The sequence below is a fragment of the Larimichthys crocea genome, chromosome XX (genome assembly GCF_000972845.2).
Source record: "Larimichthys crocea isolate SSNF chromosome XX, L_crocea_2.0, whole genome shotgun sequence".
In the NCBI taxonomy this organism is placed as follows: Eukaryota; Metazoa; Chordata; class Actinopteri; family Sciaenidae; genus Larimichthys; species Larimichthys crocea.
The window spans coordinates 941433-964635 of record NC_040030.1 but is presented as its reverse complement, the minus strand read 5'-3'; the positions used below and the strand labels follow the sequence as shown (position 1 = coordinate 964635).

Below are 23203 nucleotides of genomic sequence, written 5' to 3'. Positions count from 1 at the left end.
TCGTTTAGTATAGTTTTCTAATCTCTGTTTAAGCTTCACAGCAAGAAGGTTTGTGGTCTTGCGGGGGCCTTTCAGGTGGAGGGTGCATGTGCATGGGTTCTCCGCGTACTCCGGCTTCCATCCAAAGAGGTTATAGGTTAATTAGTGACTCTAAGTGTTGCACACTTGCTCAGCTATGCATTGTGGTTCCCAGGCCTGAAAACCTCCCCTTTCCCTGTGGTGCCAACACTAATAACACTCCCCTGTATCGCAACAGAACAACAGAGCAAATCTAGTGTGAACTTTAGGATATTTGATCGACATCAACAGTGACTGTTTGTTCAAGCCTGTGTGTGTTTGTGTGTAGAAGGGGTGGAGATAAAAAGAGAAAGGAGGCTGCTCACCTGAAATTAAGGTCGACACCTCCTCCTCCTTATTTTCTCGATGCAAAGTAAATCAATGCACATAAAATGCCTAGATGCTCCAGGATGAGACCTGGCTGGCTTAAAGGATCACTTCTGGTCTTTGTTTTTGGGGGGGCTCTGTTGTACCTCAGCTCCATCAAAAGGGAGGTTCGTACCCATTCGGAAAGACTGCAGAGGGCTCACCACAATGAATCCATCAGGGATCAGGGACTGCTCAACCGGATGCAGAAGATGGAAGCAGACATCAATAGCCTGCGTGAGTCAAAGTCTCAGTCCGCTGGTACAAAATAAGGTTTCAAGAAGTTGATTTTAGGCCAGTAGAAGTTGATACAGTCTGGGCTGAATTTGGTGGAGAAGTTAAGATTTTTAGGCAATGGTGGAACTTTGCAACTTTGCAGTACTTTTCTTTAGTAATTATGTTTCAACTTCACACATTTTGGAGGTAAATATCATTAGTGTGTACATATTATTGCATTAATAGCTAAAATACGCTGATATCATTTATTATTATTAGTACTTTCTTACTGTCAATATACTCTGACAATAAAGCACTTTTACTTATGTACATCTGAAACAGTAAGAGGCGGTAGTAGCTCAGTCTGTAGGGATGTGGCTATATACATATGTGTAAAAAATTTCAGGGTTAATGAAATAAACCTTCTAACAGGATATTTTTACATTAGTATTGCTACTTTACTTAAGTGACGTATCTGAGTTCACTGAGCCACTGCATGGACCCACTTCACATTCAAATTCAAATAATTACAGTAAAAGACTGTTTGGTCAAATGTATTTATGATTTTGTCAACAGAATGTCAAAAATGTGTGACTTTATAACTTCCCAGGTCCCAGAGTGGCACCTTCAGATACTTAAAATTCAGTTTATATTGGACAAAGTCAAGCAGCTACGGACCGTTGGCATTTCTGCTTGAAATTTGACGGAAACAATTAATCAATAACTAAAACACCTGCCAGTTCATTTCCTATTCATCATCATTTTTTATCTTTATATCAGTGTACTTTGGGTTTCTAATATGTTAATGATGAGATCAGTGCAAACACAAACAAGCCGCAGGTTGGTTTTGAATCCGGGCCAGAGCCTTTGTACATGGCATTTGACAGTTATTAAGTATGTAAGTATTTTTAAGGGAGGAGCATCTGTTTGTTCAGCCACCAGAATATACTGTATTATGTCTACAAAGCTCTCTTGTGTTCACAGTCAGTGTGATGAATAGACTTGAAAAAAAGGAATCGGCGCCACAGACGATCGTAGAGGTGAAGAAGGAGAGGAAGGTGGTAAGGAAGCTGTATCCCAACTCGCATTTGTTCAGAAAGTGGGGCGATGACCTGACAGAGGAGGAGCAGAAGGAGGCCGAGAGGTTGTTTCAGAGATACGGCTATAACGCCTTCCTCAGCGACAGGCTGCCACTCAACAGAGAGATCCCTGACACCAGGCCGCACAGGTAATCATCACTGCTTGTACAGTTGTAGAAAGAAGGAACCTGTTGATCCACGCATCGTTCTCTCATCTCTCATTTTGAAACTTTCCATATTGGTCCAACATTACAATCCAAAATTTACAGTCCTTATACGCAGATAGTCTGATCTAAATAAGAGCCATATGAGCTTTATTTATAAGCATTTATATTCATAACCTGGACATATATTCATTAATTACAAGTGGGTACACTGGGGGTTACACAGGGTCAAGCATAGTGTTCAATCTCAGCTTGTTATGGAGACACTGACTTTTTTTCCTTGAGATACAGACCAGCTGCATGTTTGTGTTCAGCAAAGCAGGCGGCATTTTGATAATTACTAATGTAACCAGGGTAGAGGTAGAAGCCTCTACAAAGTCAGATAATGCTGGACCATTAAGAGTAAACTTCTTGTTTGTAGATTAATGACCAGTTAGGACATTGAGTAGTTGTGGCATTATCCCAAGGGCATATAGACGAGCCAGTGATAGTAAACAAAATATATTAATGCAAGCTTGATAAAACAAGGAATATTAAGATCTTATACTACTCCTATTTTATATTTTAAACTATTCATTTCTAAAAATGATTGTTAGGTAGTTGCAACCCTAACTGAGATACATCTTGTATACAAATTTCTTCGTATTTATCTGCTACTATAAATGATGTTTCCCTTCATATATCTTTTGGCCATGATTAAAAATAATCACATTTTCAGGTGTGCTGAGAAAAAGTACCCGGAGGATCTTCCCACCATTAGTGTTGTGTTAATCTACCTGGACGAAGCTCTTTCTGTCATTAAAAGGGCCATCCGCAGCATCATAGACAAGACACCGGCTCGGCTGCTGAAAGAAATCATACTGGTGGACGATCACAGCAGTACCGGTAGGGCGACCTGCTTTGACTAAATCCTGTTACTGGCTCTAAATGTAGGCTATAGTAGATGTACAAAGTAGTGATTTGGGGTTTCTAAATAACAACACACTCCTGGTATCTCTATATGCAAATAGCTTCCAGTATTTCAGATATTTACATCTCTGCTGCCAACGCACATATAAACAAACATCTTATTCATGCATTTAGAAAATTTGTTTCCGTCCTATAAACAAACGTCTTAATAGAGGCAGAGTTTTTTTTAAAGGCCCCGCACATTCTGTATTCTGTCCTGATCAGACTTCTGTTGGTTTACCAGTACAAATGGTAAACGTATTTATTGTTCCACCCTAAAAGGTTAAAGAAAACAAGAGACTGAGTGATGCTACAGTTAAGTCTACAGTCAGTATACCAGTTGATAACAAGAGTGACAGAACCTCAGAGGCGGATGACAGACTGGTTGATTGATTGATTGATTTGGAGTTATACTACTACATCTACTATTGTTCATGACACAAACATTAAGCTTTGCCTTCTGCAGAGGATTTAAAAGAAAAACTGGATGACTACATCGCCTCCATCAACAAGGAGTGTCCAGGCCTGGTGAAGAAAGTCAGCCACTCTGAGCAGCTTGGCCTCACCCAAGCCAGACTGTCAGGATGGAAGGCTGCTGTCGGAGACGTGGTGGCTATTTTGGATGCTCACATTGAGGTCCATGTGCAATGGTTGGTTTGAGTTTTGGCTCAGTTGTTTTTGTATGCTATGGTTGTGATAAATTCAGTTAATCTGTCGTTGTGTGTCCAGGGCAGAGCCATTGTTAGCTCGCATTAAAGAGGATCGGACTGTGATATTGACACCGGTGTTCGACAACGTCCATTTTTATGATTTGGCAGTAGAGCGCTACAACCCATCGGCTGACGGCTTTGACTGGGCTCTGTGGTGCATGTATGAGACCTTCAGACCTGAGTGGTACGCTTTAGAGGACAACTCACAACCTGGCAAGTACGTTCCAGTTTGAAGAGGCAATTCAAAGATTTATAATACAGAACAAATAAAAGAAATAAAGTTCTGGTTTACACAGGATATTCCAAAAACCTCTGTTGTTATTGCAAACAATAATCTACTGAAGGTAAAAATGCTGAATAATTTGATTTAAATTGAGTAAATTGGATGGTCCTCCCCAACTTAAGTGTTAAAAGCACAGATCTTGTGTTTTGTTTTACCATTTACAAGTGGTATTTTAATTAACAAAGTACTTTATTTGACATATATAAAACAGCCCAAGTTCCTGTTGAATGTACCGGGCTTTTCTCAGACAGGTTACTTACCCGCTGGTAAAAATTGTAGCGTACCAATTTATCACAGCTTCATGATAAGGCGTCAGTAAAAAATACAAAAAGATATTTTTATCTGCATACAATGACTCCATCTACAATCTATGCTATTATAAACAAAGCAATACTTCAGAGTAAACTCACTTACCTTTCCTTCCTTTGTTCAAACTGGCACACAGCTTCTGTATGTACCAGCATTACCGACTGAACACATAGTTTTACTTTAACGTAGCGTATGATTGTGTCCTCAGGAGTCCCTCCATCATGGGCATCCTTGTAGCTGATCGCAAGTTCTTTGGAGAGATCGGAAGCCTTGATGGTGGAATGAAAATATACGGCGGTGAAAATGTGGAGCTCGGCATCCGGGTAAGACTTTCAGGATGTTCGATGGGGACTGTAATTGAAGAAATACTCACTCAATACTCAACTTTTTGATCGTTGAGTGCACCACCTAAGTACAAAAAGACTCTGTTTGTTGGATGTTTACTGTACCTGCCTTTTGTCTAATGCATGCTGAGATCTGAGAAATAAGATAATGTTAGGCCATGCATATTTGTGCATTATAGTAGTGTGTACGTCGCTTTGTACAGTATGTGTCCTCGCACCATGTTAATTTGTGCTAGAAATAAACTAACTGCATACTGAGTGTCTGTTAAAGTCTACTTTTCTTTGTTGTTACTTTGTTTTGCAGGTGTGGCTATGTGGAGGAAGCATAGAAGTTATACCTTGCTCTAAAATTGCCCACATTGAGCGTGCCAAAAAGCCTTACCTCCCAGACTTGTCTGTAACTATGAAACGTAATGCAATGAGGGTGGCTGAGGTGTGGCTGGATGAATTTAAATACAATGTCAACATTGCTTGGAACCTTCCCTTAGAGGTAAAGGGTGATACCTAATTATTTATACAAATTAAGCATCATAAGAGTCTCATGGATATGACTAATGCAAACACTGTGTTTACTTTGTTTCCCACAGAATCATGGCATAGACATTGGGGATGTGTCTGAGAGGAAAAAGCTGAGAGAGAGGCTGAATTGCAAGCCCTTTAAGTGGTATCTGGATAATGTTTACCCCGAGCTTGACCCTAGGGATGACCTGCAAAGTTATGGAACTGTGAGTAGAAACAACATTAGACTATAAAAACAATTATCTTTGAAGGCCGTCAATCATCAAAGTTATATTTAATAAGGAGGATGTCTGTTCACAGTTAATTAAATCACCTTCACGCATGAAAGTTGTCCAAATAAATCTTTAATATGTTGGCTACAATACAGCTACAATCAGAAATACTTTAATAAACCCAGGGGGAAATTATTTAAAAATCTATTTTAATATCTATGGATATCAAATTGATTATCATTTAAACCAGCAGTCGCCAACCTTTTTGACTTCTGACCACTTAAAGCAAACCATTGTTTTTCTTGACCCATCAATATAAAATATATATTAGTTATATTACATATGTATCATATTTATGTTTTCACTATTTTCTAATGGATGTTTGTTTAATTTCTTCTTCTACTTCTGGTGATAGCTGAGGAATACCCTGGATTCAGACCACTGTGTTGACCAAGGCCCAAAGTCTGAAAACACACCCATCTTGTATTCCTGCCATCAACACCCATCTCAGGTATTTACAAAGTTTAACTACATAGACAGACTGTGCTATATTTTATTTGTGGCTAACTATTGTTCTTTGGTATAGCGCTGTTATTATCGCACCAACGGACACTTTTACATCGGCGGAATCAAATCTCACAAGTACAACAGCAATCGCTGTCTGGTGGATCCTGGGACCGGAGATTTTCCGGGACTGTACGAGTGCAATCCAGCCCAGCAGAAGTTCCACATGCTGTGGGACTTCAAACAGGTAAATATTGAAGTTTTCGATTATAAATCCACACCAAAGAGGTCATCCTGTTTTATTGTTGTGTTGTGTTTTATTTCCAGAATGGACCTGTCCAAAACAGAGAGACAAAAAGATGTCTGGAGGTTAAGATGGGTGAAAACGGTTATTACAAACTTGTTGTTCAGAACTGCACCGGTCAGAGCTGGAAGATAGATAATGTCATCGAAGACCAATTAAAAAAAAAAAAAAAAACTAGTGGGCCTAGAGGACAAGATAAATCAATGAAATGAAACAATTGGTGCACAAAAAAGTAATTTTTATTTAACTCTTGTTTTTGCATAGGCAACTTTGTGACTTATTACCTTACCATTTGTGACATTTTGTTTGTTTTGAAAACAAAAATGAATGTTCGCTGTTTACAACTTTTGTGTGAAATTCCTTGTTATGACAGTAAATGATTGGCTATGGACAACTTTGAATATAGAATGTTACTTTGTAATATTTTTAATTAATATTAAATAAATACATACGGAAATGCATTTAAATAAACATGCCTGGGACATACATAAAAATGGCTATGAAACAATTCCTGTACAGAAGCCAAACACGACTGTGATTGTAAATATTTTTTAATGCCGTTATCCTGAGATTATTTCAAAGATAAATTGATAAATTATCTTAGTGTCTTCAGATAACAGAATTAACCCAAGATCTAAAAGACTGCACGGTTGGGATTGTGGGGTAATTCTCGGCTTCGGTAATTCAGGAATAAGTAAATGAGGCAATAATTATTATTTAAGTAAATTTATTAATAAACAAGTCAATATAGCTCAACATATAAACTTTTATATTTTTTTAAAAGACATTTTTCAAAAGGCCACATTATTCTCAAGCTCTTTTTTATTTACATCTTAAGGCTCAGGCCAGGCACTTTAACACATTTAACAGGGAATACGATAACATTACTGAGGTGGCTTTTCTTGCCTGGCGTCCTCATGTATCTCAACTGATTTCCGAAGTTTCCCGATAGACCGATTTCTTACGGTAACTGCCGTTAGCGAGTTAGCTCTGGCACCCTCCCTGTCGGTCCAAAACTCCTGTTAAAGTGATGGAAATGCAACATTTTTGCAGTGCTATGAGCTGAAATAAATACATGTGAAATCATGGAATAAAAGTCCCCTGAAAAAGCCTTTTTAAAAAATAATAAAAATAAATTATTTAACTATATTAAGATTCATTTATATATTAATATTTACATGTTTTGCCTTATTTATTCATTTCATAGCCATATTTATTTAATAGGTATATTTAATTGGATTCAAAGCACTTTTACAACACTTTCTTTGACTGGATTGGGGGAGACAAGAATCAAAGTATTGGCCCCATTTATTTATTATTGACTGATAAAATCCTACCAAACGACCTCAGGGTATGTTGAAAGCTTTTCAGCCAACATTTTACAGAGATAGTTACAGTGAACTGTTTAAATAAAGGCTGCCAACAGCCTGCAGATGTTTGCTTGTTTGGCACGTATCATGTACACGTGTACAAAAGTTCAAGTCAAACAGGATCCGTTGTGGTTTGGCTGTCATGAATGATCAACAATGAAGGCATCCCATTTGTTCTGCCACATGGCGTATCCCGTGTTCTTCAGATGAGGTGGCAGAGAGCTGTACCTACAAGCAGAAAAGACGTTTTAAAAACTTGGATTTGTTTTGCTAAAAGAACTAGAATTCAGATATTATTATTGCTATTATTATACTGAGACTAACTTCCATGTTGACACTCGATCACGTCAGTGGTGTCTCGTTCCCACTCTTCCTGTTTCCATACTACGTAACATCGTTCCCGTGTATGATCGCCCGCAAAAGTTACGTAACGCTTTACACCAACAGCTTTTTCAGTGACATTGATGAAACTGGATCATATTTTATGGAGAAAGCCTGGCACGGTGGAATTATGTTGGGGCCTCAACAGGAGCTGGGCAAACAGGCGACGTAACCGGGCTCAGCAACTTGGACACATGGACATAATGACAAAGGCAAAAAGACCCAAGAGGATGTTGACGGGGGAAACTAAGAACAGAAAATGAGAGTGACTGAGCAAGAAGTTGTGTTGTGTAAATCTGGGACTGACTTTTAGTGTTTGGTGAAATAAAAAGCTGAAAGACAGATGCCGAGCTGGGCTGACTGCTGCTGGACTAGTCAGTAATATTGTTGTAGTTTTATTGTGACCATAAAACTACAACAATGGTATTACACTCTGAAACTGGTGCGCTAAATCACAAACATGTCTACGCAATGTTGCTTTAAGTAATTTATTACAATCCCAACATTTTGTCACCTCTGATTTTTGTTACATTTCTATTCTTGTGCTGCAACACTTTCGAGTAGGGATCCCTACTGACTTTCACCAGACTTGGAGAGTAGACAGAGCACACAAAATATGCTTATTAAAGTCTGGCATCTGGTTAAAACGGTGACATGAGATAAATTAAATCAACTCATTCTCACCTGATAGAGTTAACAGCAAGCTCTTTCAGAGTGCCAAGGTTTGCTTTTAACCCTCCGATGCCAACAAAGGCTTGATAGAAGTCATAGGAGAGGCCCGTGGTGCCGAACAAAGCCGGGTCATCAGAGCTGATCACCATCGGGTGGCCCTCAGACATAAGCACAGCTGCAGGGTGGTTACGAAGGTCTGAAACCAGCTTCAGTACCTGGAGGTCAAACACACAGATCCACATTGAAACCACTTGGGGTGCAGCCAGCAAAACTAAAGGATCTGTGTGTAGGATTTAATAGCATCTAGAGTTGTGGTTGTGGATTGCAATCCCCTCCACTCACCCTCCGAACATGGAGGAGAAATGCAAATGAAAAACATGGTTTGTCTGTGGCAGCAAAGAGGATCCGCTGTGTCACTGGATATAAAACTCTTATTTCAAGGTACGAAATATAAGAATTCTCATTTTAGATGATTAATTTCTGCAATATTCTGTAAATAGAAGTCTAAAAATATATATATATGTTTGTTATATTGTACAAAACTAGACAGACAAAGGGTGTTTTGATGTTAGGATTGTTAGTCGAGGATTAAATTTCACTGCATATTCTGACAACATGTATAACATGTTGTCAGAATACAGCAGTAAACCCTGGAGGTATAAGTTGCCAATATCAATACCAGGACTGTTAAAGCGTCAGGAAACATGCAATCTCGATGTGAACACATGAAAGTACAGTCTGAAAAGTCCGGACCGTGGACTAGAAATATTCTTTTCTATATTGTGCCAATGACAGTCTGACCTGGTTTGAAATGGGGCACAACTCCACGGCCACGTTTCTTTTCCTTGAAAGCTCTTTGGCAAGTGGATGATGTGCCAAAGCGTAGCCGTGTCCGATGCGTGTTGTGTTGAACAGAAGGGCGTCGAGGAGGTTTTGATCTACGTCAGTTCCTTCATCATCTACAAACATACACACACAATGTGAACAAAAGCGAACTGTTACTGTACTATTACAACCATGTGTTTTACGTATTTTGATCGACCCACCTGTCTCTCCTGCATGAAAGAAGTATGGTAGAGTGACGCCCATTTCAGCTGGCAAAGAAAGTGCCTCCCTGAAGTACCAAAGGGTCCCCACACTGTTCTCCCTGCCTACCTGCAAACCAATGAGAAGTCAGTTAGTAGTCAACTTTTAAATTATTTGGCAACTGTCTTGATAACCAATTTAATCTTTTGGGGTCACTTTTTTAAGAATAAAATGTTCAGATTCTCTAATTTTAGCTTCTTAAACGTGAATATTCTCTGTCTTTCTATCTTTGGGTTGTGGACAGAACAAGACATACAAGGACAACACTTTGGGCCAATAATGATCAACATTTTTTAAAACCATTTTCTGACATTTTACGGACCAAACAACTAATCGATTAATCAAGAAAATGATTCATAGATGAATCCATAAAGAAAATAAATGTAAGTTGGAGCCTTATTTGAGAACTGTTCCTGTTAAAAATACCTTTTAAATCAGTTACAGGGTGAGGAATTTCAATTCACTTCCATGGAAACGTGCTTGTGGACAAAACAAGACATCTGAGGACGTCACCTTGGGTTTTAATTGTGAGTGGAATCCCTAGTTAGCTCAGGGAAAATCTAATTAAATCTCTTGTTAAAACTTAATTTGAGAAAATATTTTCACTTCACAAGAGCTTATTGTTGTAAGTCATATAGTCATAGACAGATTCTTACCATGTCAAATCCTGCAACAATATCTGGGAAGGCCTTTTGCAGCTGAATGGCTTCTTTCACCGCTGCTTTGACCGCAGATACACTCAGAGCCCTGATGAAAGCAGCAGCAATAATAGACAAAAAAACGAAGAGAAACCAAGTAATCGGATGATAATTGGACAAGAGTCGCTCCACAACTTTACTGGGACTTTATCTCTTCTCTTGACATGTGTTCTTAATTCATTAACGGTCGTTATCTTTAATTGTAATGAACTTTGCACCGCAAAGATGAACGTTTTTCCACAAATAACATTTGACTTGAAACTATGAATGGTTGTGAAAAGAGGATGAAGTGAAGGAAAGAAGCCTGGATACTTTGTAATGCAAACAACACAGGCGTTGAGCTGCTTTACTCGGCTAAGTTCCAAAAATATTAACTTTACCAGTGCAGTCCATGCCTAGTTGTGGAAATATTTGTTCTGGTGGAGCCAAATAAATGTTTAAATAATCATATCACAAATCACAAATCTGATGTCACTCATTACTTTAAACTAATAAATGATGCATGTAGAACTGTTGTCTGAAAGCAAAAGGGCATGAGTGGGAGTGGTGTTATTCTGAATATCAGCACTCTCATGTGATATTGCTTAAATATCATAATTCATTATTTATTGGCATGTGTGTGCTTTTACTTACTGATTGTGGTCAGACATGCAACATGTGAGAAAGTTAAGAGCGGTGCAGCTTTTATTTATTTATTTATTTATTTTAAAAAGACTATGCATTATATTTGATGTCATGAAAAAACGTTCATGTCACATCACTTTCAATCATAATTATAAGTAAACATGAATGTAAAACTATTTTTTATACAATTTTCTATTCCGTTATTTTCCATAAATTATGTTACATAGTTTGAATGTATGGATGTAGTATGGATGTATCTATATAATGTTAAAAGTTAATTAATGTCATTTTGCATACTTTTGTATGTAATTTAAGAAAGCAGAAAAGTATTTTTTCTATACAAGAATAAGAAAAAATTTTAATTTATCATTATTGGCATAATACTTAAAATAAAGATTTGGTTGTTAGTTTACAGATATTTGTAATTTAACAGATTTTTGTATTATGTAATTAGAAAGTTAAAAATATCTGTGTTACGTTAATTATGCAGTGGTGGAAAGTAAGAAAAAAAAAAGAATATTTCAGTTTTCTTCAATTTACTGTAACTACATCAATATTATACTTTTAACTACACCACTTTGTATACAGTATATCGGTCACAGAGGGTATCTTTCTGCATAGTGAGTACTTTTACTTCTAATAATTTACATTTACTACATTAAAACTAGTACATTTTGCTGATAACATTTTGAATGCAGGACTTCTACTTGCAATGGAGCATTTTTTTTGGATTTATAGTTTTATTTGTAGTTTCCTCCACTGCAATAATGTAGCTTTTTTGTTAGTCTCTTGAATTAAGCATGTTTTGTGTCTCTTCTTTGTAGAGATCATTTAAACATCAGGCCGCACTACATAGATTTGTGATTTTATAAATTACCTGTGAACAGAAATGATGATACGAGCCCCAAGGAAGTCTGGATGATCCTCTATAAATTTCTTTGTAACTTCTTGAAATGTTTTTAGACACCAGCCTTTGTCGTGAATGGTTCCATCGAGCTCGTACGTCTGAAACACAGGGCGAGATTTCAAATTATAACATTTAAAAATGTCAGATCTACCACGACCTTATATCGTGGCTGGAGCTGGTGACCTGGTGTGAACAAACAAGCAGACACAAACCCTCGAGAGCCCGCTCCTCAGTTCCAGATACATGATGTTGTCAAGCTGAAGCTCCCCTAAACCTTTGTAGTAGTAGTCCCTCAGCACCGGGGCGTGGGTGATTAGCCCAGCAGCTGCAATAAAAGCTTTCTCAAACTTCTCCCACACAACATCTTGGTTTGGGTACTCACCATCCGGATCATCGGTGAACAGTGTGAGGTGCTGCATTAAACTGAAATACACAAAAAAATCAGATATTCTGGGTTAGGTTCTCTCATTTATATCTTATCCCGAGCTGTGTTTGGTAATATCTCACTCAACCTGTTATCAAAGCCTGCAGGATCTCCTATTTTGGCTCTCAGGGTCTCAAGCAGTTGCCAGTAGAAGCAGTCCCATCGTGGGAAGGGCTGGCGGTCGGAGAACAAAAAGCGGACCGAGTTGTCCCACGTGAAGCAGATGTAGCAGTGTGGCCTGTAGGTGACGTTTTTCACCAGCCACTCGACACTGACCAGAGAGGAGCTGTGGATGTGGAGGGCTGCACCTGGCACCAAAAACATCAGGATAAAACCTCAGACTGATGAACTGGACCTACACAGTGACATAAAATGAAGGTCTTGGACCTACAATGCAGCATGATGATGTGGTTTTGTTGTTTTAAGTCGTCTTACATCGTTGTTTTGTGTCAATTTCTGTGTATGAAATTGATTTGTCACTTTGTAGTTTTTGTGCATCATTCTGTCTCCAAACATTTTGTGTCTTTCTAGTCATTTTATAGATGTTTTGCATAACTATGTAATCATTTTGTGTCATTTTTTTTATAATTTTGTATCTTTTTCTAGTTTTGCATGTTTTTTTTGTGCTCATCTTTGATTTGCATCTCTAATTATGTTGTCTTTTGGTCATTTCATTAAGAAAGGATCAGGTTTATGATTAGTTTTTATCTCTTTCTGTTTTATTCTAATCAAAACACTGCAGCTCCAGTATGCCGTGCAGCTATAATATCAAAAGAATAAGAATTACCTTTAGGCATCTTCTGCAGCATTTTGAAAATTGAACTCTTCTGGATGAGAGGCTTGGCTTTGAAGAAATGGATCGCAGGGGGAAACTGTGCAGCAGACATCTCTTTCTCCTTTAAATGATGCAGGTAGGCGTCAAGCTTCTGCTCGGTGGCCGTCAGCGCCACTTGGCCCCCCGTCTGTCTGAACGCTTCCTGACGCATCAGCAGGTCCCTTTGAGCTGGGTCAGGCATCCCATCAGTCACTCGTACAAACCACAGAAGGGGCACATAAGTGACCACAGCCTGGCAGATTGAGATCACCATGTCCTTATCTGCCACAGGAGGGTGCTAGAACATGATCACACACCCTCCACCCGAGCAGGATTGCTTTGTTTGCTGCTGAAAATAAAGAAATACATCATGAGACATGAACTAAAAGACATTAAAAGTTCTTCTGCCTCGGCTGAGGAGTCGGTGTAGCTTCTGCAGCGTAGGAAGTGAATAAATTCAGCTTGTTTTAAGGTCATCAACTTGATAACATCAGCTTGCATTACGGTGCTCACAGGGTCCATTCAGTAGCCTGACATGACTGTTCCACTTTCTGAGTAAAATTAGTGGAGAGAGAAGTGACAAACAAACCTCAGATCATTGAGAAACTAAACAAGAACAGTAAAAATCTACTAAGCTACTTTAAAACATAAAATACTCACAACTAAGAAAGAGCTCCTGGTGTCCTGTGTCTCAGCTCAGCTGTCTCCCAAAAGAATCAGCTTGTTTTCCCCCTCAAGAGCGTCCGCTATCAGTCCAGACTCGAGCATGTCAGCAAAATACTCAGAGCAACTGGATAATTGAGGCATTTTTGTCTGACAAATACCATGTGATAAACTAATGAATCAAGCATGAATGGCCAGTGTTGTAAAATAAATGTAGAAATTGTACGTCGCTCAGCAACGGAGAAGACATTGTGTGAACCACACACAAACAAACAAACAAAAAAAAAAGCAGAAGAGATATTAATGATTTATATTTTATTAGGTTTTACATTTCCACAATATTTTCCAACATTTTCAGTTTGAGACACAATCAAGAAAAAAAAAGAACAAAAACAACCACACATACATATAATTTAATCTGGAAACCTCATATACATACAGTGCACCCTCTGGAATTATGATAACCCGCACTCGTTTAATGACAGAATAACACATGGTTGATGTAACATCAATAAATTAACTCTGTAAGGTCATGGAAAGTCTTCAGTTTTGTTTCTAGGATGCTATTTTTTCCCCCCATCTGTGATTGGTTGGAGCAGACACCAATTAGCAATACAATGCCCCCCGTGCAACTTATAATATGTGTGGGGGGGGTAAGAGGTTAATGAAACTGGGAGAAACCGTGACACAAATGCTGTGTTTGTCATGAAAAGTGATCCAATTAGAAAGCGGGCCGTGTTAAACATCCAACCGTGACGTCCGTGACAAATCATTGTAAACCGAGACCCTCGAAAAAGGGGAAGCAGCAGAGTAAACCAGTCATTACAGCGGTGCAGTACAGTACAACGCACATCTGTAATGTTGAGATGCAGCGACTATCATGTCCCTTAATGCACAGAAAAATACAGCGATACATCACACAACAACAATGCATGTCTCTTTTGCATCGGGAATTTGTTTCACAGACAAGAGGAATGACGTTTTCTTTTTTTTTCATATGACAAAATAAAAAATAAACAGGAGAATACACATCGGAGCTGCTCAGTCCAGAAATTTGCGGTTCGGGTTGGCACCGAAGAGAGCCACTCGGATTTCAGGCATCATCTGCAAACACAGAAACACATAAATTATAAGATAGGCTGATGATAAATCAGGTTTTATATTAGAAAAGAGTAAGCTCCATACAACTTTCTAAAACCTGAAGTGACATAAAAATTCAATTTACTCAGAGAAGACTAAAACGTTACAATGAAATGATAAATGAACAAAACCTCTGATCAACGACTCAATTGTTCATTTCAGCTCGAATTATTTATCTATAAAACTGCAGAAATATGAGAAGTCAAACATTTAGGAGACTTTTTAGGGTACATTCAGACAGCATCCGGCACTGTGGCGAAAACATCAGTTTTTCCATTAATTTGAGCGTGAGTCGGATCAATCGTCAGCCTGAAATGTCTCTAAAACCGAGACTATCCAGGTGGATTAAGGGACTAAACTCTTGATACTCTATCATGTTGTGTTCTGGCTTTGTTTATTTCATGCACCATCTTCTAAATCTGAATTTGGTTTGATTTGGTTTGCGTTCAATGTTTTGAGGGAGGAAGAGGAAGAGCGAGCTGCGGTCGGGCGACTTAGACAGTGAATGAGAGTGAGCGAGCGCCGACATCGATAAAGTCGGTTAATCAGTGAAATGAAAAGTTATTCCCTGATTATTTCACAGTGGATATGTTCAACACAAACAGACACACCCACAGCAGCCCCCTTATTTATTACTTCTCAACTCCTCTGACCTTTATTTAACTGGAAAACTTTAATGAGACAAAACAAGAGACACAAGATCAGAATTAAACTAATTTGATTATAAACTCATAAATGTGAATAAAACATAAAAACAACCTAAAAATCTTTTTTTTGTTTTAAAACGTCAACAAAATAAATCATTAATATCAAGTCTTTAATCTCATTACTATTACTTCTATTTTCTCATCTGTTATTGTTACTTTTTTGTTTGTCTAAGTGTAAATAAAGGTTATATGTACATGAGAATAATCTAAAAAGACAATAAATGAATGACACTAACAAATAAATACCTAAATAATAATATAAAAAACATCTGTCACTCAAGAATTTAAAGCTAAAAGAGCTTCACTAATCTCATTTTGTCAAAGACAACAACAGGAGATTCAATTGTAGACCACGAATAGTTTGATAATCTAAAAGCAGATTATGTTTTTGTTTGACCTTTATTTAACCGGGAAAGCCTCACTGAGATTAAACTACTTTAAAAAAAAAGAAAAAGTATGAAACAAGATTCCTTCCATATTCTGATATACCTCAAATATTTGTTTATTATCTCCTTTAATGACTATGGATGTACAGCATGTATACAGTAATGTGTAAAGTTTATTATGTCCTTGTCACACAGTCCTAATTTAATTTTCTGCTGTATCAAGTTGTGTAGATTATGGTGGGCACAGCCTTGTTCTTATTGCCTCACTTATTATTTTCTGATTATGTTTATTTATTGTCACTTTTTGGTTACGTGTATGTTACACTATAAAGGAAAAGATTTGATTCAATTTAAATTTGCTCTATAAAACATTGTAATTGATTAATAAATTAATAAACTATCTATCTTGGAAACAAATATTACTCCTAAAGAGCAGCTTTCTAGATGAGATATCACAAAGTTTCAGGTAATATAAAAAGCTAAACTAAAGTTCAGTTTCAAGACAAAATCAACATGTATGACCATTGAGATCTTTTAAATGGAAGGGGCGAATTAGAAATGGCAAAATAATGAGTGTTTATGATGCTTTATGATTTAAACATCTGGTGTTGATCATAATAATATGACCTGTTCCTGTTCCTACCTGCTGAGCCATGAGGTCCAGTCTGCTCTCCAGGGTGTTGGCCACCTTGATCTTCCCGTCACCGTTATAGATCTCAACACCTCCAGAACTGAACAGAAAAAATATTGAGAAACATTTCTCGTGCTCAATTTTAACTCTGTGACGTCTGATTCACGTTCACACATGTGATGCTTGCTTACATGTCCGGGGAAAGGAAGTTGTCCTGGTCGATGCGGACCTCCAGGTTGCTCTTCACAGCTGCTTTATAGATGGGAATATTCCTCTGGATGGAAGCCTGAAAGTGTCACAATATAAAACTGAATTCAACAGGTATGGAATAAAGACATAAGAAACCATTTCATATCCACCGCATTAATCTACAGTGAAGCTCATTTAAACGGATAAACAGTCACTGTTTGACTCACCTGTACCATCTGCACGTCCTGTTTACGGCAGCGAATAGTCACTTTGGGCTCCAGAAGCTGATAAAATCCCTGATGAGAAAGATGACGGTGAAAATATAAACACAGCCTCCTCAGAAAGAGATACATTTATAGCTGCCAGTTTAACAGTCTTGCAATAATATTAGTTTATTAATGCACGTAGAAACACCTCTCCGTATACTCTGAACTGCTGTTTGGTCTCATTTTACAAGGACACAGTAGCACTCAGCCTCTCAACAGAACAGCACACCCGACTCCTGCGCCCGGTCGAGCCCCATGGGCTAAGACCCTATAACCAGATGCTCACTGGGAGCTCACCTTTCAGATCTGGCTCCAGAAGGGGGGGACCCCAGTTTCCCTAAGCCGGATTTACAGATTCATGAAGCTTCCCTCCTCTGGGACTAATTTGTCTTGCGATACCCTATCAGGGACTACTGACCCGGACAACACAACTCCGCGTTAAGGTGGAGAATCTTTACAATACAGTCCAAAGGCACCACAGACTGTCTCTTAATTATTGCATACCTGTTGTTTGCAGCTCTAACGGTGATGTACAGAATAAACTAACAGCAGCTGACACTGAAAACCCACCTGTAAAAGCAACCCGTCCATCAGAGCTGGATACCTGGCTGGGTCTTTTGCGACGGTACCGAGCCGCTGGCGTGCCTCATTCAGCATTTCCTGAGGGCCACAAATACACACAAGAGGTTTTTATTATTTACAAAAGACGACAGTACACGATGTACAAAAAAAAATATGACAAAGTGATGTACGTCTCCTTACCGCGATCATGTCATCCCGGGCCTTCAGCACCTTCAGTCGAGCCTGGTTCATCAGGTTGGACATCTGGCTGTTAAGTAGACAAATAACACACACATTGTGTCTGTTTAGATTTCTAAGTGGGACTATGTTTGTTTGTGCCACCGAAGACGGTTACAAAAACAGCTCACAGAAGAGTCATTGTGGGACGGAAGGGGACTAAATAAAATTAGGGGAAACTCTGGTGTGACACATACAGATATTTCTTTGTTCCTAAAAAGGTTAACGAAGGGAGGCCTTGATGTGTCCTGTGATCGCATGCCATGACTCACATTTTCTTCTGCTGCTCGATTTGCTTCTCTTTCTTCTCGTAGTACTCCATTATCTTCAGCCTCTGGGTCTGCACCAGGCGGCCTTTCTCGATGTTGAACTCTTCTTCGGCCTGCAGGAGGAGACACAGTTCACTCGGCATGACTTAGTTTTTCTGATCGTCACTTTAAAAAGGGTTTCATTTGTGAGATTAAAGTTGATTAAGTTTATACTGAGTGATGTGTTAAAATACCATGTTTTATTATTATTTACAATTGTATAAAACAGATATCTGACAAGTTAGAAAGATCAATAAGTAGATGATGATTAATTATTAGTCAATCTGCTAATCGACTAATTATTTCTGCCCCACACTGTAAAGGAACAGCTAAAGTTAATATTATAGGAAAATCTGCTTTGGCTCCGTGTTTGCTCATCTTAAACATTATTGTTTACAGTGACAAGAATAAGAATAATCTTTATTTATAGATCACTTTTCTACCTTTAAGATAAAAACATATACACACACAAAACCAAACTCTGCTCTACATCTTTCCTTTGTATTCATTTACAGGTTCTTCCTGCTGCTAGTGACTTTAAATATATGAAATAAAATGGGCCGCATAGAGCTGAAAATATAAATAACTAATAAGATTTTATTGTCTGATTCTATTTCCAAATGATCTCAAACCATTACTGAAGAAGGTTACCTGACTGCCAGCCCACTATTATAACCCAGCCTCCATAGAAATATGCATAAACAACAATTATCATGTTAGTTGAACTGGACGTTCACTCATTTATAGACTGTTGTTTGCTTTCACTGCCCCTGGTGGCGAGTTTCACACATCAGAAGTCTCAGATGACGTTTTTTTAAATCATTAAACAGTTTAAATGTCAATTCTAATTATGCATGTAAATGATCTAATGTTTATGCCTTTACTGTATGTTTATTATTGATTTCATATGAATGATACAAACCTGTTTAAAGGGGCCTAATACAATTAAAACACTAAAAAAGGCCATAAATTATGACATCATTGGTCTGATTTTAATCAAATCTGTCCTGACATCTGTTTAATTTAATCAATCCTGAAGATTGAGTCCATACTCAACAGTTTGAGTCTCTGACCGTGAACTCGAGTCCATCAGGGGACTTTTGTTGCACGTCTTTCCCCCCATTTCTCTCCCCTTAAACTTTCCTGTCATCTCTCGACTGATGATTCACGAATAAAAAGTCATAAAATATGAAAAAAACAAACAAAAAAAGCCTCCACAACAGTGTGATTTTACCTTTGCATCAATTTCTTCTGCCTTCTCGTTGGCCTCCTGTTCGATGAAGGCCATCATGTGCTTGATCTGCAGACAGGAATGAAAGAATTCAACAAACAAAACAAAGACGACTGGCCTCCCCCACAACATTTCTATCATGAAATATGATCTCACTAAGGGGAGACAAGGTAGAAAATTAAGATCGTCACCGTGAAACTTTCCCGGTTGAGTACTTATGTGAAGGCAATTATGTTGTCTTATAGTTAAAAGATTCTTGTTTCATTTTGTTGATATATTAGAGTCAAATGATTTTACTGAGGGAATTTTTGATGTTTATTTTTAAATCAAGACCCTACAGGTGAATTTTGTTGACATGTTAGAATAAATGCAGAGAGAATTTTGGATCTCTCTTTTGATGACTCGATAAATGAGATTAATTTCTGCCGTGTTTTAGGAATAAAACGTGCGTAAAATGTAAAAACCTTCAGATAATAGATAGGGAAACTCTTTTTGAGAGTAAAACATATAGATTAAATACCAGAGAACACCATAAAATACTTCACATTTCTCAATAGAATAGAGTAACAAAAATGAATCCCCATTTTTCGTATAGGAAGTTTTCTGAAATTTGATGTTTTAAGTCATTTTCTGATTGTATCTGTTAGTGAAATCTGCACAAAAACAAACAAAATGAACTTAAACGTGGATGTTTGGGAGCACCGGTCTAAGAGAAGACGTGTTATGGAGCCATAATATCCCTAAATTTCAAAACTGTAGTACAATGAACTTCAAATCCTCATGTCTCTCATAATGAAACCCAGACTTGTTCCCTTCACCCTCTGCTGTGAACTGATTATCACCACGGTGAGGAATGTTCCTGTCCATGTCGCTCGCCTCTTATAAAACTTATAATAAAAACAGAGACGAGCGGCCGAACCTCTGCTGCGTCTTTACTTTTTTTAAATTTCAGAGTGTTTGCTAAAGATTTCCCATCCAAGTGTGCAGACAGTTCCTCTCCCTCCCAGTTCCTCATGAGAGGCCTGGCATGTGTTAGTCATGTGATCATCTGGAAACATGAGCCTCCACATCTCAGACATGACTTCCTTCAAAAGAGGCTGCTCATTTTTTGGAATAAAGTGGCTTTTCTTTTTTTCTCTTTTTACCCCATTGAACACGAACTGTATCTCGGGTTTGTTTTTATTTTAGACGCTGACCTCCTGCAGCCCTGCTGTCAATGTCACACACACACACACACACTGTTCATAACTTTAATAAAACGTTCAGTAACGTTAGAAAAACGCATGCACAGCGGCTGCAGACAGGCAGGTCATTGTCTGAAGGTGAACATTACCTGCTTCTGTACGTCGGCATCGCTGAGCGCCATGGTCGCAGCTGTCAGATGATCCTGAAATAACAAAATAACACAAAATTTAAACCAATGAGCGACAAAAGAAAACACCACAAACAAGATGAAGGCGTCAGTGCCGTGATGTGACCGTTAAATGGACCGATATTTACCCGGAAAGCTCAGAGGAGGTGGATGAATTAATCTGCGGCAGTCGTGACTCGTAAAGATGTCCACGGAGGATCAGCTGATCTGCGCCGTCACATGATGTTTACTTCCGGCCGAGCGGCCCAATCAGCTGTGAGAACACGTGACGAGCTTTTCATTAATTTAATCATTTTTTTTATTTATTATTTTTATTACACATGGAAATTATATTATTATTAATAGAGATTATTTTAAATAAATTACATGTTATTAATACGTATTATATATTATATTTTAGGTTGACGAAGATTTTAATTTAATTATTCTATTGTTTTTTATTTGCAGGTGGTTTTGAGTGCATAGTGGGTAAAAAATGAAAAAAAAGGCATTCATTGCTGTTAGTCACTATTACTGTTTACTCCATGCATGCATGTTTGCATCTGTATATACCTTGAAGAAACTTAAGAAACTAAAATAGATCATGGGAGACATAGATACTATATATATATATATATCATAATATATATATATATATAGATATATATTATATTATATATATTATATATATATATATAGATATATATAACACAAACACACACACACAACACACACACATTATACTTATATATTTATATTTATTCATAATTGATGATTACTTGTTTTACTTATACTGGAGTATTGTAACTAAAATAATTTCCTCCTGGGATTATTAAAGTATTTCTGATTCTGATGATGCACTTTAAACAATCAGTGACTATTCTCTGTACAGACACTAAATTTTTTTATAAGGTTTCAGATTTATATATCCTATAGTTCACTGTTACTTGGCTTCTATCTTACTGGTTTTATTTAACTGTTATTTATACCCTGTGTATATAGTGTTAAATTGTATGTCTTATAGGTGTACAGTTTTTTCTTGGGATGTTATGTTATGTTAAAATGTTGTTTTTTCTTGCTATCACTCACTATCTAACTTACCGTTTGGGAGCTGCTGTAACAAACACAATTTCCCTGTGGGGATTAATAAAGTATTTCTGATTCGGATATCTGACCTTGGCTGACCTGAAATGCGCTTGAAATAAATGTATTATTCTATCAAATAATTATTGGCATATATATCAGTTTTTATACTTGAGAATAAAATAGCCAAGTTATATTCTTATGTGTTTTTGTTATTTATATATTGCACATTATATTTTTGTGTTCGATTTTGTTGTAATTGTATTTTTTATTTTTTTACAGTTCTAATAACAAGCAAACAAACTTGGAATTTAAAATCAAGTAAAAAAAAAAAGTCATGACAGATCTTAGTAAATAAAAATACACAATACAGTATATGAACATACACTACAAATCAGGAAAGCGTGATGAATGGACAGTAAAGATCTACTCTCCCCACACCAAAGCCCTGGTGTTATTGTTTGCAGATTTACAACCTACCTTTAGAACCATGGTCCTGTAAAAATAATAGATAAATAATATATCAGGTCAACTTGAAAATTAATGGTAAGAATTCCTTCTTGCAGGAAAAAAAGCTTGTTTACATCATGAAATGCATGAAACTGTGACTGTAACATGTCTTGCCAGTAGAGGGAAGTAGAACTTGGAAAGTCCAGCTTTAGAAATAGCTCTTCTTCCCTTATCTGACATGCTTTTTCCACTCTGTGTCACCGGCTCACAGCACACTGAGGCCTGACTGATAATCCGCTGTTTGGACAGTGAACAGTGTTTACACTCACCCACTGACCTCTGTTAAACCAGTCAGACACACGGGTTAAAGTCTGATACAAGAATCAACTATTTACTCACATTATTCCTAATGTTTCTCACTCTGAACAGACAGCAGAGTCACCACTGACTGCTCTCAGGCCAACTGTTATGTCATGGATTTGGGAAGAGGGGTGGGGGAGAAGGAGAGGGAGAGAGAGGGAGGGAGAGAGGGAGAGGGAGGGAGAGACTTTGCTTGCCCATCTTGTTATTCCTGTGCCAGCTACAGCATGCATGTCTGCCTATCTGTTGTTTTGTGGCTTCGCCTCTGAATGCACGTCTCACCTTGATCTCCAAGCATCTGCTTCTCATCTGGCAACTCCTTCAAGGGGACGCAGGTATGCTGGGATGTTGTTTTTCTTCTTCTGTTCTTAGTTTTTTTAGCAAAGCCTGAAATCTGAAGAAGAATGTAGACTTGTGCCTTGGGTCAAAGAATGTGATCAGATGTTCTTTTTTCAAAGGGAGGCCTTTGTGTGCCGTGGTTTTTTGTTAGGAGCGTGTCTGTAAACATGTCAGTGAATTAGGAGGGTCACTCTGGTGCTGTGAAGGGCAAAACTCTCACCTTGCACATGACTTAGAAACTCCCACGAGGAGCTGCTGCGTCTGATCAAACCAGTTCTCCCATTTTGACATTGAAATTTGACCTTTAGTA

At 37.9% G+C, this 23203-nt stretch overlaps 3 protein-coding genes across 3 annotated transcripts; 1 reads left to right on the top strand and 2 right to left on the bottom strand.

Annotated features, from left to right (window-relative positions):
- The first annotated feature begins 467 nt into the window (after positions 1–467).
- On the top strand, positions 468–7110 carry LOC104926739 (probable polypeptide N-acetylgalactosaminyltransferase 8). Its single transcript, XM_027272440.1, has 11 exons — positions 468–684; positions 1624–1867; positions 2601–2767; positions 3297–3480; positions 3560–3757; positions 4341–4455; positions 4781–4966; positions 5064–5201; positions 5623–5718; positions 5794–5958; positions 6039–7110. Exons 1-11 carry the CDS (start codon positions 468–470, stop codon positions 6225–6227), a joined length of 1899 nt encoding a protein of 632 aa, XP_027128241.1. The 3' UTR covers positions 6228–7110.
- A 98-nt stretch (positions 7111–7208) lies between these two features.
- Positions 7209–13920, bottom strand: ada2b (adenosine deaminase 2b). Its single transcript, XM_010740670.3, has 10 exons — positions 13652–13920; positions 12965–13340; positions 12266–12485; positions 11966–12176; positions 11724–11851; positions 10181–10271; positions 9485–9593; positions 9240–9397; positions 8451–8653; positions 7209–7613 (listed from the first exon to the last, which is right to left on the bottom strand). The coding sequence occupies exons 2-10, from the start codon at positions 13263–13265 to the stop codon at positions 7526–7528; spliced, it is 1509 nt and encodes a 502-aa protein (XP_010738972.2). The 5' UTR covers positions 13266–13340; positions 13652–13920; the 3' UTR covers positions 7209–7525.
- Positions 13921–14643: 723 nt separating this feature from the next.
- Positions 14644–20935, bottom strand: atp6v1e1b (ATPase H+ transporting V1 subunit E1b). The gene is made up of 10 exons (XM_019272018.2): positions 20811–20935; positions 20644–20697; positions 19314–19379; positions 18044–18153; positions 17736–17802; positions 17544–17633; positions 16935–17003; positions 16710–16804; positions 16531–16618; positions 14644–14758 (listed from the first exon to the last, which is right to left on the bottom strand). The coding sequence occupies exons 2-10, from the start codon at positions 20674–20676 to the stop codon at positions 14696–14698; spliced, it is 681 nt and encodes a 226-aa protein (XP_019127563.1). The 5' UTR covers positions 20677–20697; positions 20811–20935; the 3' UTR covers positions 14644–14695.
- Between the last annotated feature and the right edge of the window lie 2268 nt (positions 20936–23203).

Coding starts and splice junctions, on each gene's coding strand:
- LOC104926739 (XM_027272440.1), top strand. CDS start 468: ATGAGACCTGGCTGGCTTAAAGGATCACTTCTGGTCTTTGTTTTTGGG. Junction 5,202..5,622: donor ACCTGCAAAGTTATGGAACT/GTGAGTAGAAAC, acceptor TTCTGGTGATAG/CTGAGGAATACCCTGGATTC. Junction 5,719..5,793: donor GCCATCAACACCCATCTCAG/GTATTTACAAAG, acceptor TCTTTGGTATAG/CGCTGTTATTATCGCACCAA.
- ada2b (XM_010740670.3), bottom strand. CDS start 13,265: ATGGTGATCTCAATCTGCCAGGCTGTGGTCACTTATGTGCCCCTTCTG. Junction 12,177..12,265: donor CCTGCAGGCTTTGATAACAG/GTTGAGTGAGAT, acceptor TGTGTATTTCAG/TTTAATGCAGCACCTCACAC. Junction 9,398..9,484: donor CTTTCATGCAGGAGAGACAG/GTGGGTCGATCA, acceptor GTATGTTTGTAG/ATGATGAAGGAACTGACGTA.
- atp6v1e1b (XM_019272018.2), bottom strand. CDS start 20,676: ATGGCGCTCAGCGATGCCGACGTACAGAAGCAG. Junction 19,380..20,643: donor ATGCCGACGTACAGAAGCAG/GTAATGTTCACC, acceptor TCCTGTCTGCAG/ATCAAGCACATGATGGCCTT. Junction 16,619..16,709: donor AACTTCCTTTCCCCGGACAT/GTAAGCAAGCAT, acceptor TTTTCTGTTCAG/TTCTGGAGGTGTTGAGATCT.